The sequence below is a fragment of the Neomonachus schauinslandi genome, chromosome 2, assembly GCF_002201575.2.
Source record: "Neomonachus schauinslandi chromosome 2, ASM220157v2, whole genome shotgun sequence".
Taxonomy (NCBI): domain Eukaryota; kingdom Metazoa; phylum Chordata; class Mammalia; order Carnivora; family Phocidae; genus Neomonachus; species Neomonachus schauinslandi.
In genome coordinates, this window is record NC_058404.1 from 14,124,692 (window position 1) to 14,143,835 (window position 19,144).

General features: G+C 37.8%; 1 protein-coding gene across 1 annotated transcript in view; it reads left to right on the forward strand.

The window, feature by feature from the left end:
- Positions 1-19,144, forward strand: part of TENM3 (teneurin transmembrane protein 3) — a 444,789-nt gene that overhangs the window by 383,676 nt on the left and 41,969 nt on the right. Inside the window, exons 16-18 of the mRNA XM_021694125.1 lie at positions 4,058-4,325; positions 5,641-5,784; positions 9,828-10,077. Of these exons, the coding sequence (XP_021549800.1) occupies positions 4,058-4,325; positions 5,641-5,784; positions 9,828-10,077 (662 nt within the window). The remainder of the gene's footprint in view (positions 1-4,057; positions 4,326-5,640; positions 5,785-9,827; positions 10,078-19,144) is intronic.

The following is a 19,144-nucleotide window of genomic DNA, read 5'->3' on the forward strand; positions in this document are numbered from 1 at the left end:
ACAGTTTTGTAAAGTGTGGTCCAGAAAGATCTCTTCGATAGGTTGATGTTTCAACAGAAACTTTAAGAAAGTGAAAGAATAAATCCAAAAATAGAAGGGTATTCCAGTAAGCACTAGGAGCAAGTTCAGAAGCTCCGAGGGAAGAGCATGCTTGGCTTGTTCACAGAATGGCACAGAGGCCAGCAGGTGGCTTAAGTGAAGGGGTGATAAACCACAACTCATTGCAGACCGTGGCCTTCTTTTCTTTAAGATTTAATTTATTTATTTGAGAGAAAGAGAATGGGGTGGAGGGGGCGAAGGAGTGGGAGAGAATCTCAGGCAGAGATTCTCACTCCAAGCTGAGTGTGGAGCCCGATCTTGATTGGGCTTGATCCCACAACCCCGAGATCATGACCTGAGCCGAAACCAAGAGTTGGACGCTTAACTGACTGAGCCACCCAGGCGCCCCTACTGGTTTCCTTCTTAAAAGGATCACTGTAGTTGCCACACTAAGAATATTTCCATATTGGGCAAAGGTTGAAACAGGGAGACCAGGTAGGAGACAATCTCAGTAATAGGAGAAATAGTGGTGGCTTGGACAAAGGGAGTTGGGGAGGAAGGGGTAAGAAGTGGATGTGTAAGAGTGGAGTCCAGGGCAGAGGTTGGAAGTAAAACGGAAACTTGGGGGTCATCAGTGATACAGATAAATATAAAGCGTAGGATGAGATCCCCTAGGGAGGGAATGCAGATGGAGAGCAAGGCCTAGGATAACAGATAAGAACTGTCACAGGCAAATACAATGCACAAGAGACACCTCAGTGATTTACTGCGTAACAGTCAAGCCAGCTTTGAGCTGAAGCTTTTGGAAAGTCACTGTAGCCTTATGCAATGTAGTACTTCCTCCCCAGGGGCCATCTTGCAGTAACTCTGAGCTTCTTAGCCACTCCTTAAATAGATTTAATCTTGAGGCTGTGTCTGTGTGTGTGTAGGTGGCAAATTGTTAGCAAACTGAGTCATTGTAGTCAACAGTTGCAGGAATACATGAAGGGTTTGTTTTTGTTTTTGTTTTCCATTCCATCAAACAGTCTGCAAACATTTAGTAGAAATTTACTGAGAACCGATTATGTATGAGGTACTCTACTAGGATAAAAAGAATAATAAGACATGGATTCCCACCATTCTAAATGTGATCAAGATTTGAAGGAAGAACTCTGAAAGTTCAAAAGAGTGGTCTATTCCTAAGGAAGCCAAAAAAAAAGCATCACTGAGGAGGTTGGCCTTCGAAGTGGGGAAAGGATATTCCAGAGCAACCACAGGGTGGTAAAAACAAATGATGTCGTATTAAAACTGGTGAAGTACGTAAATGTAGGGCATATAAGAGGAAATGTTGGGGCTAGATTATGAGTGGCCCCAAAATACCATACAATGGAGACCTTGAATTCTTTAGGCAATATGGAACCAGGGGGCCAATGGCGTCTTTTCAGATTTCTGTAAAGCTAACTCGAGGCAAAATGTGTAATTGATAGAAGAAGACAGGTAAATCAGTGAACTGACTAGTGTTCACTATATTTCTATACATATCCAGCACTGAGATGGGGAGGGCCCAACACTCACAATGGTGATGGAGGTGGAGAAGAGAGAACAGATTAGACCTAGATTTGGAAGGTAGAATTGACAGGATATAGTTTCTGGTTTTTTTTAATGGTGATATGTGATTTTATTATAAAATAAAATATTTATTAATTTATTATTAAACAAAACAATAACAAAATTAAAGAAAGTAAGTCTTTTATTACATATTTTTATTTTAATTGTAGTTTCTAACTGAATGTTTAATGGGGTGAAGAATGGGGCTTACAGATCACATAGCTGGCAAAAAATTTCCACTCTGGCTGGATGTCCTTTTCCCACTAATGCAAAAATAACATGGTCACGTCAAATTACATAGGAGAAACACATGTTTTAATGAACTAAACTCAGATATTTGTTCCATGGAAGTAGGTTAATGATGACAAAGACAATAATCCATTATTAAAATTGGGAATAACGTATGATATTTTGAATTAGAGAAGCAGTTCTTACCAGATCATAGGAAATATATATTTAATTAATGAAAGACTGCCTTACATATAGAAAACCTATCAGATTTATGAGAAATTATTTTGAAAATAAATTATGAGGAAACAAATTATATGCCTTAGGGTTCAATCACTTACATTTTCAGAGAGCCATTCAAGAGTCACAGAATCCATTTTTCAAGCCAACCCACTGATACTTCACCCCAGTGATGGCAGAACAAGGAGTCCTATTTAGATTATTCACCCTGTAGCCTACAGCCACACAAAAGTGCTGTCAATCTTAAATGTAATGTTCTCCGTGAGTCGAACAGAGCTCTGGAAAGTTTCTGTATGGCCATAAACTATTTTGCTTCAGATAGTCTGCAGCTGAAGTCAGTGTGCATGTTTGGTAAGGAAACCCCCACTGTGCTGAATAGGAGCTATGAGAGCAGAGCAGTGCCTTCTTGGTCCACGGTACCGCATCCCATTGCTCTTGATGCCAGCTCTGGTCCCCGATCACCATGGAGGTTTACTCAGCCCATCCTTTGGTGCTGCTCACTTATACTCACACTGACCACTACAAATATGCATCAACCCCAACTGTTCTGTGCAAGAGGAGCTAGATCCTACTGACCACTGGGTTGCTGTGTTAAGATTTTTCTAACACAGTCTGAATAATGACTCTTGATAAGCCAATATGAGGAAATCTTGGAGAATGTTATTTAATTCTTAGTGGACAAAATGGTGACTTCCTGGTGCAGATTCTTGAGCCTAGATGGCCTTGCGCTTCACGATATATGTATTGTAGTAAGCCTCTGGAGAGCTACCATTGTTGACCAAACTAATAGGAGCTTAGCAGTAGTTCTTAGCATCTGCGCTGTCTAGAAAGATGTTATACGCTACATAAAATCTAGTTTTCAAAATAATTAAATAATGTTTTGGCGTAATATGCTTTGGTATATGTCAGCATAAATTTGTTGATGTTCACTGAGCCAGTCACATTGATAGATAAATTGTGGGGTTAAGAATATGATTTTTTAAAATCTATAAAGGAGGGCGCCTGGGTGGCTCAGTTGGTTAAGCGACTGCCTTCGGCTCAGGTCATGATCCTGGAGTCCCGGGATCAAGTACCGCATCGGGCTCCCTGCTCAGCAGGGAGTCTGCTTCTCCCTCTGACCTTCCTCCCTCTCATGCTCTCTGTCTCTCATTCTCTCTCTCTCAAATAAATAAAATCTTTAAAAAAAAAATCTATAAAGGAGATCGTTCTTAGGCAGGGAATTATATTAATTTTTCACAGTCCAGTTTCAACTCAAAAAGTGTACATTGAGGGTCTTGCGTGTGCATTCAATAACACATTAGTTGCTCTCTCAGGGAGAATTTATGCAGCTCTCAAATATTAGTCCATCCACCATCATATCAAAAATCAGTGGTGAGTCCTCGCTCAGCATTTAACTAATTATGAGAACATGCTGTTGTTCTATTACCTTTCCACATGGATATAGAATTCAGTACAATTTAACTCAAACGAATTGGTCTTTTCTGTTACCACTCCTGTCTTTCTAGGCTGTGACCAGTCAGCTGCCAAGGCCATAGACGCAGGATTAATCCCTAAATGAGCCAGCTGGCACAGGCCAGATCTTTGGCCCAGACCACATCCCTGCTCTGAGCTAACCATCTTACAGATGTCGGCTCTGATTCTCCAGGGTGACGGGGGTGAAGGATGGGTTAGTGAGAATCCGCTGTGACCACGAGCTAACAAGTCAGTGCGTGTCAGTGCTGTGTCCTGTATGAGGAATAGCACGTACTCCGAATGAGTGACAGGATGCTTTCAGCAGGAGAAAAATTGGGCTGGCGGCAGAGTTACTTTTAATTATCGAATAAAGTAACAGCTCAGATGTGTATTGGTGAAAAGTGACTCTTTGGTGTCTTATTTTAGTTGCTCTCCTCGCTTCTTTTAGATCGGCTTTACCTAATAGTAACCTGTGATCCCAGTTTGAAGCTTCTGCTTTGTGCAAACCTAGGTACTCCATGAAGAAACGACAATTCCAGGAACAGATTTGAAACTTTCCTACTTGAGCTCCAGAGCGGCAGGATATAAGTCAGTTCTCAAGATCACCATGACGCAGTCCGTTATACCATTTAATTTAATGAAGGTTCACCTTATGGTGGCTGTGGTAGGAAGACTCTTTCAGAAGTGGTTTCCCGCCTCGCCAAACCTGGCCTATACTTTTATATGGGATAAAACAGATGCCTATAATCAAAAGGTCTATGGTCTATCGGAAGCTGTTGGTAAGCTGTTCCATATCGATATATTCTGTGTCAAAAACTATCATGAAGTTGATTGTCACCCATGGACATCAAAGGATAAACAAATTGGAAGACAATTAAGATTATCCTTGGGGAGTTATGAGCTGGTTGACTGAGACCTACCATGGGAAAATGGAATGTATTCCGTATGATGAGGAGAAAGTATCCCTTCTTTTCTGGCTGGAATTCTATCTTCGAAAATGTTCTGAATGAGATTCCAAGCTGTCCTATCCTTTCCTTCATGTTCTTTTTCCTTACTGTTCTCCTTCCCTTTTTCACTTTTTGTTTCTTTCTAACTTGATCTCCTTAGCTTTCCTTATCCTTTTTTTATGTTTTCTGTATCTAACTATTAGGGTAGTTTCAACTCATAATGATATTTAAAAGGATATAGACAATATTTGTGCCCCAAAATTATTTCAGCTCTTTTGACTAGGAGTCAGTTCAGTGGAATGACATTCTTAAAACATCAGTTAAGCCCATTGTTTCACTGAATGATGGGACAATGCGATCAAAGATTGGCATGTTGAGATATATATGGTATAGCTTCATGCTCAGGCTGAGGACAGCCAAAACTAACGGATGCTTTTTGTTCTATTAGTTTTTTACCTGAGAATATCATAGATATTTCATTCTGAAGTTAATATATAACTTGGGCTTGAATTAGTTCACATCAATCAGATAATTGCCACTTCTCCCTTCACTTTGTTCTAAATTTTAAAACCCATGCTTCATTATAACTCTGAAGCTTTTTATTGGTGATTTGTTCACACTAATTTACTGCTAGTGTTATCGTTCAGTCCTGATAGTAACATGTGAATATAATGTTATAATCAGGCTATCTTCTCTGCTGTATTGAACCTTACTTATCATAAACATTTTGCACAACTTTTAATACTCTTGGAAACTAGACAGCTCTAATTACTCAGATAGCAAATACTATTTTTAGTTGTTACCATCTGATCACCCCCTGGGGCTGATTTATCTGATCTAATGACTTAACCAGGTGCCCAATCTGGTCTTCATTTTGTGCTGTGAAACCCTTGTGAAAAAGTGACGTGGGGGGAGAAAAATACTAGTTTCCTATCAAATCAATAGAAAAATAATATTTGAAGATCATTTCTTAGAAAAACACCTTTTATGTGGTCAGATCTTCTCATATAAAAATAATTTCTACACATAAATGAGTGGAAATAGAGTCTTAGAACACAATTGTGGAAAAAAGCAGTTTTATCAAAATAATAAATTGCATTTCTGCCTGGATATTGAGAAGATGTACTGTGATTTCTCTTGATTCCAGTGTCGGTTGGATACGAATACGAGTCATGTCTGGACCTGACTCTGTGGGAAAAGAGGACCGCCATTTTGCAAGGTTATGAATTAGACGCTTCCAACATGGGTGGTTGGACATTGGATAAACATCATGTGTTGGATGTTCAGAACGGTAAGATCTTGTTCATAGTTAATATCACTTACCTTGATTAGATTATGGCAACATTTTATCCTATGCATGCTGTAGGATTAAAATTAGTAGAAAAAATAAAGAGATATTTTTAAAGACTGTACATGTCTGAAGTGGGAACTACCTGATATTCTTCTTATGGACTTTGAATCATTCATAAATTCATCACCAGAATAGTTCTCCCACTTGAATGTAAGTGACTTTGGTGCTGCACTGAAGGTACTCTGTGTGCTGGTCTTCACGACAGATTCATCTAGAACCATCTAGTTCTATAGTAAGCCCATGAGTCGATCCAGAGTGCTTTAGGAAGGTTTACCAAAAATGGAGGGAGGGGGACTTTTTTAAGTAAAGAAAAAAAATCCGTGTGACTTTACCAAAATATTTCTGATAGATCTTAATTCTTAAGCAATTAGCCTATTCTGAGCATGTAGTTTTTTTTTCAGTTCTTAGATTGTATGTGAGAAAAAAATAGTTCTCCCGCTCAAATTGGGTTCCATATACTCTTATTTAACTTCGTAATTCTTAGGAAAAAATAAAGGAATAATCTGAGAAGAAAGCGAGGATTGAGAGTTATTACTTATAATAAACCTTATGTTATAAAGGAATATGCTCTGAAAACACATATTTCAGGTATCACAAAAGACATAAATTATTTTATAAAACTTGACCAGCTTAATCTCATAAAGGATATTATTTATATTAAACAAACTCTGTTGTCCTTACTGTGTGTCTGACATTTTTGCCCACATGCTGGCTACACCTCAGATAATTTACAGGTACTTTTCTAGAAAAGCGGAACCTTAAGGTTCCTCTAACCCCCTATCCTAAACTATATCATGCTGGTAACTCTCTACTCTCCCTTTCCAAATAGCCAAAGGAGATTTCACAGTCGTGGCAAATCATCTAGCTTTGACTTCGCAAAGGTTTTTGGAAGGTTCAGAATTTTGAACTGAGCATGTAATACAACTAAATGTTTATGAGTAATGGTCACTTTTTCAGATTAATGTTACTTTGATATTTGTTATTTTTATTTAAAAAATTTTATTGTGGAAGCTGGAAAAGGTGCATTTTCAACTTACAAATGTAATAAATCTACAGTAGTGTCCAAGCCAGTGCTCGAGAATGCTGGTGTCTTACCTCTAGAAGAAAATAGTACTCAGCAAATCAATAGAGGAAAAACAAAACGGAAAAACCCTCCACCCTTTTCCTACCTTACAGCAGTGCTGAGCTCTACCCCTGGTCCAGCTGTGTCCTGGACATCAGGTTGCCATTCAGTGAGCATGCCAGAAGGTTGCTCCGTATGTTATCCCTAATCATCAGCAGTGCCTGAAGCCATGGTATTTCAGTCTGTCATGTCAGCAACACCAGGCGTAGTCGTGGGCTTTCAAAATGCAAAGCCATGTGCCAAATGTGCCCCTCCCTGGCTGCTCTTGATTAAATGGTGTGAAATTATATTTCACACAGTTTGACATATTGCTGGATTCCTTCGGAAGCTCTTGATAAACAAAACCAGGGGAACCTCTCTAGAAGCATTTTAGTTATCGTGGGCATATAGGGTCAAGTTCGTAGCCCGAGGATTTCACCAGGAGATTATGAACTGGTAAGGGTTCGACAAGCAGAGAGCTCCAGGAAGGCCCATGCCGTAAACCCACATCATAATAGTGTTGAATTACACTGTAACGGTACCCAAAACTGAGTACAGAATTCAGGTGGATTTGAGAAACATGTAGGTATTCTGTGTATGTATATGTAATAGAAATAAGCACACAGACACACTGTCTACCAGAATAATATATAGTCTGCTTTTATTAAAATACCAGGTCAGCTGTAGAAACTGGGCTACCCCAAATTCTGTCCTCCAAAAAGTGCTGTAAATTATAAACTCTATGTTGTTTTAAAATGTGAGGTGACCTAATTCACGGGGTAAACTGATTGTGATTTCAATTTTTACCCAAGAACCGCTTGACAAGTAGCAGCTTCTCAAAGTGACACATGTCTAATTGAATAAACAAAGTGATTTGTAATCGTGACAAGGTGGATGAGCTGTGAAATGTATTAAAGAGGAAGAGAAGGCCAAAATGGAGACAGTGACAGGTGTTTGCAGGCCTGGGACGTGGAAATAAATATTCTAATGTTCATCTTTGTCTTCTGTCACAATAGAGGAGAATCATGAAGGACCAATCCCTTAAAAGAATGACTGAATAAATCAGGCTGAGCATAGCAGTAGGTTGGCTTGTAGGGTTGGCTCTTACAGGAAAATATAGTTCCGTAATTGTCAAATAACATAAGCACAGAAAGAAGGATCTTAGGTATCATTAATGTATTCTTGGAATATTCAAGGCAAAAGGCTTTTCACGTGTTACGATCCAGCCTTATTTGGCTTATTTTTCCTTAAATTTGAATAAACCTGTTTTATCTCCCCTGGTTTCTTTATGTAAATTTTCTGTGATTATTACATCACTTGAAAAGCATTTAAAAAGTAATCCATAGAATCCACCTAAAAATGTGGTGCCCTGTAAGAGGAACATAATCATTCTGATCTCTTCTTCACCTTAAAATTATCCCAAAGTGGGAGGAAAAAACCACATTCTTGGGTTTCCTGTTTGTACTTTCATGGATTGATTCTTTTAACAGCATAGCTGCTAAAAAGTATAAGCATTGACTTGAAGAACTGCTTTGAAATAGAGAACATTCAATAAATATATAATACGTACAACTCCAAAGTCCAAGGAGCAGATGGTTTATACAGATAATCGCCCTGTGCAAAGTGTCATGAAATATGTATGGTATAGTAAACAGCTGACCAGCCGAAATGAAACCATTGATCTGCCGTCTATACAATAATGGCAAATGAATAAAATTAGAATCGCAACTCAAATCTAGTTTCTAACTATGAGAATGTTTAATACTCATTTGGGATTTTTTTTTCCCTCAGATTTTCATTGAGGACCCAATGGAGCACACTGGCATTGTGTCTTAAAATGATTGGCACTTTCATGCCATAAAGCAGAATTCTCCTTAAATAATAAGTTGCCCTTCCATAACAGTTTTGTTATGTTTGGAATTTTGAATAACTGCATGTGTATGCATCCTCATGTCAGATAAGAGTCCAAGCAAGAAGAATGTTCTTTGACAGCATAGTAGTATAGAGGGGGTTTGATATGTATTTTCCTAACTCTATTTTCCACAAAGTATTTTTAACGTTTTCAAAATCAGTGATAGACTTATAAGGAAGAAATTCATATTTGTGGTGCACCTTTTTATTGATTGGATTAATATATAATATTATAACATCATTTTGCAATTAGGCAAACTTGTTATTCCCTGAATAATATAACAAGTTCCCTGAGAACATGTAGAGCATGGTTCTCAAACTTGGTTGGACATTAGGGTCGTTGGGAGGTTTGGGGATTTTTTAAAAGATTTTGTTTATTTATTTGACAGAGAGAGAGAGAGCACAAGTGGGAGGAGGGGCAGAGGGCAAGGGAGAAGCAGGCTCCCCACTGAGCAGGGAGCCTGACGTGGGACTTGATCCCAGGACTCTGGGATCATGACCTGAGCCGAAGGCAGACCCTTAACTGACTGAGCCACCCAGGCGCCCTATCTGGAGGGTTTTTTAAAAGGCTGCCCCCAGACCAATTAAATCAGACTCTGTCAGGATGAGATCCAAGCATTGGTATCTTTTACAGTTCCCCAGTCATTCTGATGTGTAGCCAAGTTTGAGAATTGTCAGTGTTGACAATTTGGGCTTTTAATTTTTCTGGTTAGTCCTTTGTTTCTTTCACCAGCCCTCCCTTACATTCATAACAGACAGCATTTTTCGTATATATCCTTTATATTTTGCCAAATATTTTGCACTAGGTAAATGAATAGAGTTCTTGTTCTTTCCAAGAGAACTTGAAATAGTGTTCCCAGGCTATACCTACAAAGCACTGAATTATAGTTACATCTAGAGCGAACGTGTTTGCTTTTCATCTTTCTACTTTTTATCACAAGAAAATTCTTATGCATTTTTTGTCTTCTAGGTATACTGTACAAGGGAAACGGGGAAAACCAGTTCATCTCCCAACAGCCCCCAGTTGTCAGTAGCATCATGGGAAATGGCCGAAGGCGCAGCATCTCATGCCCGAGTTGCAACGGTCAGGCCGATGGTAATAAACTGTTGGCCCCAGTTGCATTAGCTTGCGGGATCGATGGCAGTCTATATGTAGGGGATTTCAACTATGTTCGGCGAATATTCCCTTCTGGAAACGTAACAAGTGTTTTAGAACTAAGGTATGTCTTTCCTTAATTTGGATTTGGTTTGTTTTTGTTTTTTTTTTAAGATTTTATTTTTAAGTAATCTCTGCACCCAACATGGGGCTTGAACTTATAACCCTGAGATCAAGAGTTGCATACTCTACCAACTGAGCCAGACAGGCACCCCCTTAATTTGGGATTTTTACCAAAGCTAAGCATGCCTTTATAAGAAAAAGTGTTTAGTCTAATGGCCAATTTATTTATTTAAGTATATCTTCCCAATGTTTAAAATTTGCCCTGAAAAGAAGTTAGATTCTTGGTTAAAGTTGGGAAAAGCACAATACATATATACTGTGCCATAAATGTATAAAAGAGTATAAAGTCATCCAACATATAAAATGTCTCACTGATTTCAGAGCATTTTCTGTGCTTCAGTAGGATAGAATTATGATTTTTAAATGCCTTTAGTTGTTCTTTAGAATAACTTCTTGATACAGGTTGTTAACCTTTTATTTCACATTGGTTGAAATTAAGAGAGAAAATATTTCCCTACAGTATCGGGACATAATAGTAAGGCTATAATTTTTCCATAGAATATTGGATCTTCAAGTTGGGTTAACCCTTTAGCCATAATACCAGTAGTTAAAGTAACAAATTGTTGCTTTGCTTTTGTTCCTTTAAGTGTGATTATTAAATCATCCTATTCTGTAAATTATTTGATAAGCCTTGGCCTACAAAATTCATTTCCACTGTTATTTCTGCTTAAGTTGGCAATTTTCCATTCAAATAATTAAAATCTCAGTATGCAACTCATTGTATTTTAGAAAATTTTTCTAACTGTGCTTTTTTTCCCCCACCTATTTTATCTGCTTCCACCAAGAAATAAAGATTTTAGACATAGGTAAGCATCTTACTGAAAGGTTACTGTATATTTTCAAATGTCCTTTTTACATTTTGATGTGACTCTCTGACATTGTTTTCTAAGAACATTTCATCATGAGAGAGGAAACTCAGTATCACAGAATATCTAAGGAATTAAAACTGCTTATATGAACCATTATTATGTGGCATATTACAAATTATATTATGCAATATAATCTGAAAAGCTATTTTCAAGTTGGTTAATAAAATAAATTTTGTCACAAAAAAATACTATAATGAACATGTCCATAGAACAAAAAATATTTCTAAACTTCAGTTACTGGCTCACATAATCTAAGCCATATTGAACAGAACCAAATTTGAAGCAGAGTAGGAGAGTTGAGGACACATTTAATTTGACCAATAATCAGGGCTTATTCAATTGGGGGATTCTGTTTAAGAAAAAGAATCTAAAAAATATTTTACTTTGGCAAGTTTTTAAAAACCTAAGATCATGTGATCATGTTCCCCAGGACCTTGCTGGGCTTGCAAGGAACCATACAAAGGAACCCAAATGCTTTGGCTTTGTTAACTTCCTGCTGTCGTTTATATTTTCCCAAGTTGAGAGAGTTACTAGATTTGAGTACTACTTTGAAGAAGTAATGTTTTCATGGACAGTATTATGAAAGAAAATACTTTCTTCAAAGCTAAGGATGAACAGTTGAAGCAAATATGTAGGCTCAGAAGTTTTTTAGATTCTATTTGCGATGTATACTTAGCTAGCGAAGGTATAGTAAAAGCTTGTTACGGACACTTTTGACTGAAAAACTTTCCCCAGGGCAACAAAAAAGAAAAAAATATATATATATATAAAATTTTATATATATATTTTATATATATATATTTATATATATAATTATATTATATATATATATAAAATTATATATATATAATTTTATATATATATATAATATAATTATATATATAAATATATATATATATATAATTTTTTTTTTTAAAGTAAAGCTCACCAAAAAAGCTAGACATATTGGACCTGCTGGATCTAGTTTGGCCAGTAAAGTATCTAATGAAATGATATCAGATGGAAAAATTAGCAATAGTTTATGTGACATCCTTAAGATGAATACATCAACATTGCCCACTGGAACTGTGTTGTAGAGATGGACAACTAGGAAATAAGAGACAAAGTTCCACCGGAAGATGAGTAGCTGTTGCATATCAGTATGACCAGGCATGGCCCCATGACCCTTCCCTGAGATCCCCTATTGATCTTGTGCTCTCAGCTAATAGCTCCGTCACGTGCTAAGATTAACACTAAATTTCTCCAGACTGCTGAGCACGCAGAGCTCTGCTATTAGAATCCATGGCAGAATATCAGAAGTTTTCTGGCCTCACCTTCTTGGTAACTGTGGAGGAAAGAGAAAAGACAGACACATGTGTCCACCAACTAAATGTGAAAATGCTGGAGGCAATAGATAAAGAACTATCAAAGCAGCTCCCTTTGAACCAACCAGCCTATTACATGCCAGGCTCGGTGCCAGATATTTTATACACGTTACTGCAGATCCACACAGCAGTCCTTCAGGATTACAGATGAGGTCATTGAGGCGCAAGGAAGCCTTGGGGAAGCCTTTTCTTCCCCAAGACACATAACTAAGAAATGGGGAGCAGGGATTTGAACCACTCTAAAAAGTATGTTCATTGCACTATACCACATAGCCAGTTTTTATGTATCTTTTTTTTTTTTAAGATTTATTTACTTGACAGAAATGGAGAGCACAAGCAGGGGGAGCAGGAGAGGGAGAAGCAGACTCCCCGCTGAGCAGGGAGCCCAACATAGGACTCGATCCCAGGACCCCGGGATCATGACCCGAGCAGAAGGCAGATGCTCAACTGACTGACCCACCCAGGCGCCGCAGTTTTTATGTATCTAAATGGCTAGGTTTCTGTGGGATAATTCCCTGGGTATACACAAAGCTAGATTTATTTCACAGTCATTTGACAAATTACTTAGAGCTATAATCTCTCTCTCTGGGAAAAAAAAAAAACACATTGATTAGAGGTTAGAGCTCCATTATTATTAACAATACTTTCTAATATGAGCTCATTATGCAGTAGCTCATGCTGCCTGGCAGTGATACTCAACTGTAATCCCTCTCTCATGATCCTCCTTAACCTTTCCCCCCCTGTACGTTATCCTGGCTAAATGTGAGCTCCTGCATTTCCCTTATGCTCCATGCATGTAAAATACACTGTTTGGGTTTTATATTGCTATTCATCCTTGTTAAATTGATGTTGACTGATCACTTCCCATGTACTGGGCACTTTTGACAAATACTAATATAAGAAAATCCATGATCTCAGAACTCACAGTCTAGTAGGGGAGACAAGATATATAAGTAACAGACCAAGTAACATGATCAGTATTCTTTGGCACTTTATTGTATCCACGGCTTATACTGTGAGAGTAATTCTATGGAGGAAAAGATTACTGGGGTTAGGGGTGTGGTAATGGAAAGTTCTCTGGAAGGTTGATGTTTGACCTAGGTTTAAAAATGAAGTCTGCTTAAACAGAACAACAGGAAGAAAGGCAGGGGGTGGAAGAGGGTCATGAAGAAAGAATACAGAACAAGGGAAGTTACTGGGATTTGTGAAAGACAGGAGCAAGACACGTTCTGGGAGGAATCAGATTTACCTGGATGGAGCAGAGGATCCGTGTGGGAAATAGTGAGAGATACAGGTAAAAAGTCAGGGTAGCGTCAGATTGCTTAGGGCCTTGAGTGCTGTAAGGAATTGCTCTTCCGTCCTGTAGGACAACAGAGACAGTGGACATTTTTCTGACCTTGAACAAGATGGCGGCATACTCAAAAAGGCCCTTGAGGAAGATGAATCTGATTATCAGTGTTCAGGATGACTTGAGGGTCATTTAGAAAGCTGTTGGCTGAAACCATGAGATGCTAGGTACCTAAATGAGTATGGCTAGCAATGAAGAAAATCCACCCATAAAATAAAGGAAGGCAGAAAATGAACACACTGTATAAGGGTGATAAGGAAGAGAAAGATGTAGAAAAGAGATGACAAAAATAGGGATTCCGTTTGCTCAATAACTAATTAATCAAAACTGACTTCATAAAAGGAAAATATGTCAACTCACTGGAGCTTCTCTATTTAGCTTAAAAAATAAAATTATTTTCATATGTTTCTTCCTATTTGCCTATGTTATCTTCCTTGTCTTAGCTGATAGGATCCTGCTGGCTCTTACCTTATCCCCACTGTGCTGGCTAGCACCAAAGTCATGAAGGGCTTAGGAACAGATGATTGAAGGAAAAAGAAATTGAAAAATGTGTCTAAATTACAAAAATGGACAGTGTAGTCAGTTGATTAATGCTTAAGTAATATATAAAAATGCATGATTCTGGTCCTTTACTATGTTTCATATACTATTAACAGTCTCATTAATTGGACTGATGGGGGACATAATTAATGAAAATATATTAAATAACAAAATAAATATAAAAACACATAGTCTTCTTATTTTAGAATTCAGAGTATTCTGTCATACCAAATTTAATAAGTACTGCCAGGATATCATATCAAATAAAAGTCTCTAGCTATACTTGAATGAATGGATATAAATACTAATCAATCAACATATTAAACTTTTTCATAAAGGGAAGCTTCTGAAATCCTTAAAATTTAACATTCTCTTACCTATGCTAAACATTTCTCCTTATGATGTCTATAGTATGAGTTTGCTAACAAACTCCTTTTGTAGGTAGTAAATTTTAGCTCATCTCTGTTCCAGTTCTCTAAAATTCCAAAATAAAGGAACTTAAATTAATTAACTAATACCAGCTAAGAGGCAATAAAACATGCAGGACCAAAAATCAACTTCGTGAATTTTATATTACCAATTACAAGATCAAAGAAAAAGTCAATCACAGGTCTGTGAACTGGAATCAATTAAAGTTATATCATACAAAATTATAAAAGCTTGATTCAGCACTTCTTATTGACTTATTATTTAAAAATCAAACAGGCACAGAAATACCACATCCCAAAGCCCTGTTTGCAAGTATAAAAAGTTTTAGTCACCAGAAAAGAGGCATTTTATTGTTATCCACAAATATAATTCACTCTTTTCTGTCTTCTAAGGGCTATGGCACAATTTCCAATAAAAAGATGGAAGTGCTAATGAAATCTATGCTATAGCTTGTTCTTTGCAAATATTTCTCTAGTCTAAGAAGGTTGAATTATGACAGAATGAATAAGCACATCTAGTCTGTGTTTACTGCTGGATCTGTGTCCATGGAGAAGTTTCGCTTGGGAATCGTAATAATCTAGGCAGTGCAGGATGGATGCATCAAGGTGCAGGATATTAAAGGTTCTTGCTTTGATTTTGCTGCCCTTAGTCAAAAATCTTAATATTATCCTAAACCTCTCTGAAATGAAAATCTCAATCAATTGTACAAGAAGGCCATGGTGTTTCTCCTGGTGAACAGGGACTCCCACAAACCATCCATTTTGTTCAGCCACACTCAGTCACTGTAGCCTCACATTTTCCACATGAGACCTATTACTGACCTAAAAACTCACCACCCATTTGTACTAACACACCAGCCTTTCGAGGGCTTTGGCTTTTGGGAAGTCGGAGCACAAGGACTAGCTCAATCTGTCAGAAAGCTCTTGCTTACATCCGGTGTCCTTGAACCCCAGACCCATCCCATATATTGTTCAGAGCTTCTCTGCGTCCAGTCAACTGAAAGTTTCCAAACTCACCTTTTTTTTCTTTTCGTGCTTTGGTACTGATCCCTCTTTTCATTTAGAAGGGGCTGGGCTCTAAGAAGCAGCTCTAATCTGCCATGCTAGGCTGCACTGCAGAGAATTCATCCAGTTCTCATTTCCTACCATTCCGTGGGGGACTACGTCCAGAGGTAAATTCTCTTCTCCAAGACTCTGTCCTCCTCCACATTTGTTATTCTGGACAATGGAGTTATGTGCAAAATTAGAGCTTTCATTTGGCAGACATTTTTTAAAACCATTGACATATGTTGCTTGATTTAGACATCTCTGTGTCTTCAAAGAAGGAGATGCTTCAGGACAGGAAATGGCAAATGTAAGCACCACTTCGGACATTCTCTTATTACTATCCCACTGGAATAAAACTGACGTCAGTAAAGGCAAAGCTTATGACTCGAATGTTCGTTATTTTTGGACTCATGTCCTATAGCTCAAGCAGCCACTTCAAAAATCTGTTTTTTATTCTCAAAATGAGGCACATCATGAAAAATCATGTATAATTTTTTTTAAAGATTTTATTTATTTATTCGACAGAGAGAGAGAGAGAGAGCGAGAGAGGGAACACAAGCAGGGGGAGTGGGAGAGGGAGAAGCAGGCTTCCCGCGGAGCAGGGAGCCCGATGCGGGGCTCGATCCCAGGACCCTGGGATCATGACCTGAGCCGCAGGCAGACGCTTAACGACTGAGCCACCCAGGCACCCCTAAAAATCATGTATAATTTTTATATAATTCTTTTAAGATTTTATTTATTTGAGAGAGAATGCACGCAGGCAGAGGGAGAGGGAGAGAGAGAATCTCAAGCAGTCTCCCCGCTGAGTGCGGAGACTGACACGGGGCTCCATCACGACCTGAGCCAAAATCAAGAGTCAGATGATTAACCAACTGAGCCAACCAAGCACCCCTTTTTTTTATATCATCTTCATCAGGGTCCTGAAATTTTTATTCTCCTTTATTGTAAAGCCATGATTTATATAGTTAGAACGGCTCAGTATTAAAATTTTCCCTTATGCGCTATTAAATGAAAAAGGCAAGGTGCAGAACAGCTTTTGTGCAAAATGTATTTATAGACATATGTATATGTCTATAAATAGATACGTCTTTTAGGGTAGATGCTTTTTTTATCATGAAATATTGGAGATAAGGCGCAAGGGAGAGTCCTTTCACTTTTCATTTTGTACAGTTCTATATAGTTCATAAGTGGGTTAAATAGATGGGGAGATCATGATCTAAGTTTTGCTTTGTTTTTATACATCTTTGGACTGAAAAATTGAATTAGTATTCTTTATTTTTGAAACTATCTCCTAGAAGTTGCTCTTGAAGGATTTTTCTACAAATAGCCTTTTCAACAGATATTTTAGAAAAGATTTGTAAAGAGGGTGAAAAGGATTTCATGATTAAGTCCCCCTAACCCCGGGCTTGGATGTCATTTAAATGAATAATTCTGCATATTATCCTCTACTTGAAAAATTACTGAATATTCCCAGAGTACCCCAAACAAAGGTCTTTGTCCTTGAGCCAAACCATGTGTATTTGAAGACCAAGTCATATGGCTCTGAAAATTCAGAGGAACGATTGATGATCGTACTTCAACACTGAGAAACAAAAAGACCCTGGCCTGCTCTCCTGGAGTTGGTACCTTTACACCCTTTGTACATGTGAAAGCAAGAGAGACTTCTTGGTACTATTTTCTTAAAAGTGACCTTGTGGCTTTATAAAGGTATTTCATACGAATACCTACCTCCAACTGAGTTTACATTGGATTGCATTATTCATTTACCTTTATCATCATTACTCTAGAAACAATTCCAAGTGGATGTTTAAAGAAGGGTCTGCATCGTTTTAATAGTTTAGGATCTTATAGCATAACAGCAGGACCAAGGAAACAAATTTGAACGTATCCAAGTTCAGCTAGTTATTTTTTCCTTAGTAACATTTTCAGAAAGCTAGTCATACTTGAGGTCATTAACAATAATTATATTACACTCCTCTACTGTAGAGAGTTACAAGGCAAAAGACATGGAGCAGTGTGAGAGGGGCAGAACAAAAGCAAATATTAAGAATAGCTAATGCTTATTGAGTGTGTATTATGTACAAGGCACTGTTCTAAGCATTTTCTCTGTATTAGCTCATCCTATGACATGTGTACTATTGTTATTATCACTGTACAGATAAGGAATCTGAAGCACAGATAAGTTCAATAGGTTGCTCAAGTTCATACAGTTAGTAAGTGATGAAGCTGATTCACACCCCAGCAGTCTGGTCTAGGGGTCATGCTCATAGATACACAGCCGACAAGAAAATGAAGTGTGTGTGTGTGTGTGTGTTCTCATAACAGCTATCTGACTATTTATAATTAGTATATAATTGGGGAGATAGGAAAGACTAGAGAAGTCTCTCCAGTGTCACATCTCTCAAAATAGACCCAGTTTGGATGAGTTGCAACCTTGTCACCAACTGTAGATCTGAAAGACCAGCTCTGTCCATACTAGGCTGTTTTTAGGGGGAAAATAACCTCTTAAAATTGCCCTGAAGGTTATATTGATATGTTGTAGCTTTTCACTTCGTTACAAAGTAATAAACTACCACATCAAGGAACACAATATGTCTATGCATTTAAAATTTCAGGCATCAATTTAGAAAAGTGACATAATAACACTTAACATGGCAAGGTGATCATTCGGTAAAACCCAGTAGGTCTGAAATGGTTTTACCTCAAGTGACTTGTATCTCTTTGAGTCCTTTGCTTCGGTATTCACCCTTTTACACATATTTACCCACTCAAGACTTCTTGCTCAAAAATGTCTCGTCACTAGAAGATATTGAAGAGTAGAAAGGAGACCCGAAACCTGAAGTTATTCAAGGCTTTGTGTGTCTCAGTGTTTCCATGTAAATCCACATCATAGCCATAGGCCTTTTCAGAGTTCCAGAAGATTCCATGCAGATTCCACGTGTGGCCAGCTGTGCGCCCACCAATGTGAGGCACACTCGTGAAACCAAGAACTTGCTATTTTAACAGCGGTCTCTCTCACAGGACCCATAAAGTACATGTATTCACCACTTAAGAGGAAGAGCATTAAGTAGTGAGAATTGTCTCGTTAGAACCTAATAGTAATGAGAAGACTCCTACACCATTATTTAGAATCAACATTTTCATATAGTTCAATTTTTATTACATCTTTTAGATGTTCACAGATAAAATAAATGGAAACAAGAATAAAAGTGTGTGTGTGTGTGTGTGTGTGTGTGTGTAGAGAGAATGAGAGAAAGTGAGTTAGTAAAGCAAGTTTATCATCAAGATAATGTGGAATCTGATGGATTCTTATCTGCTGACATCTTTATGGGGACACCAAATTGTTTTAACTCTTTTTGGAAATTTTTTTTCCAGAAGGCATTATTTGCACCATGTACAAAATTACACTAAC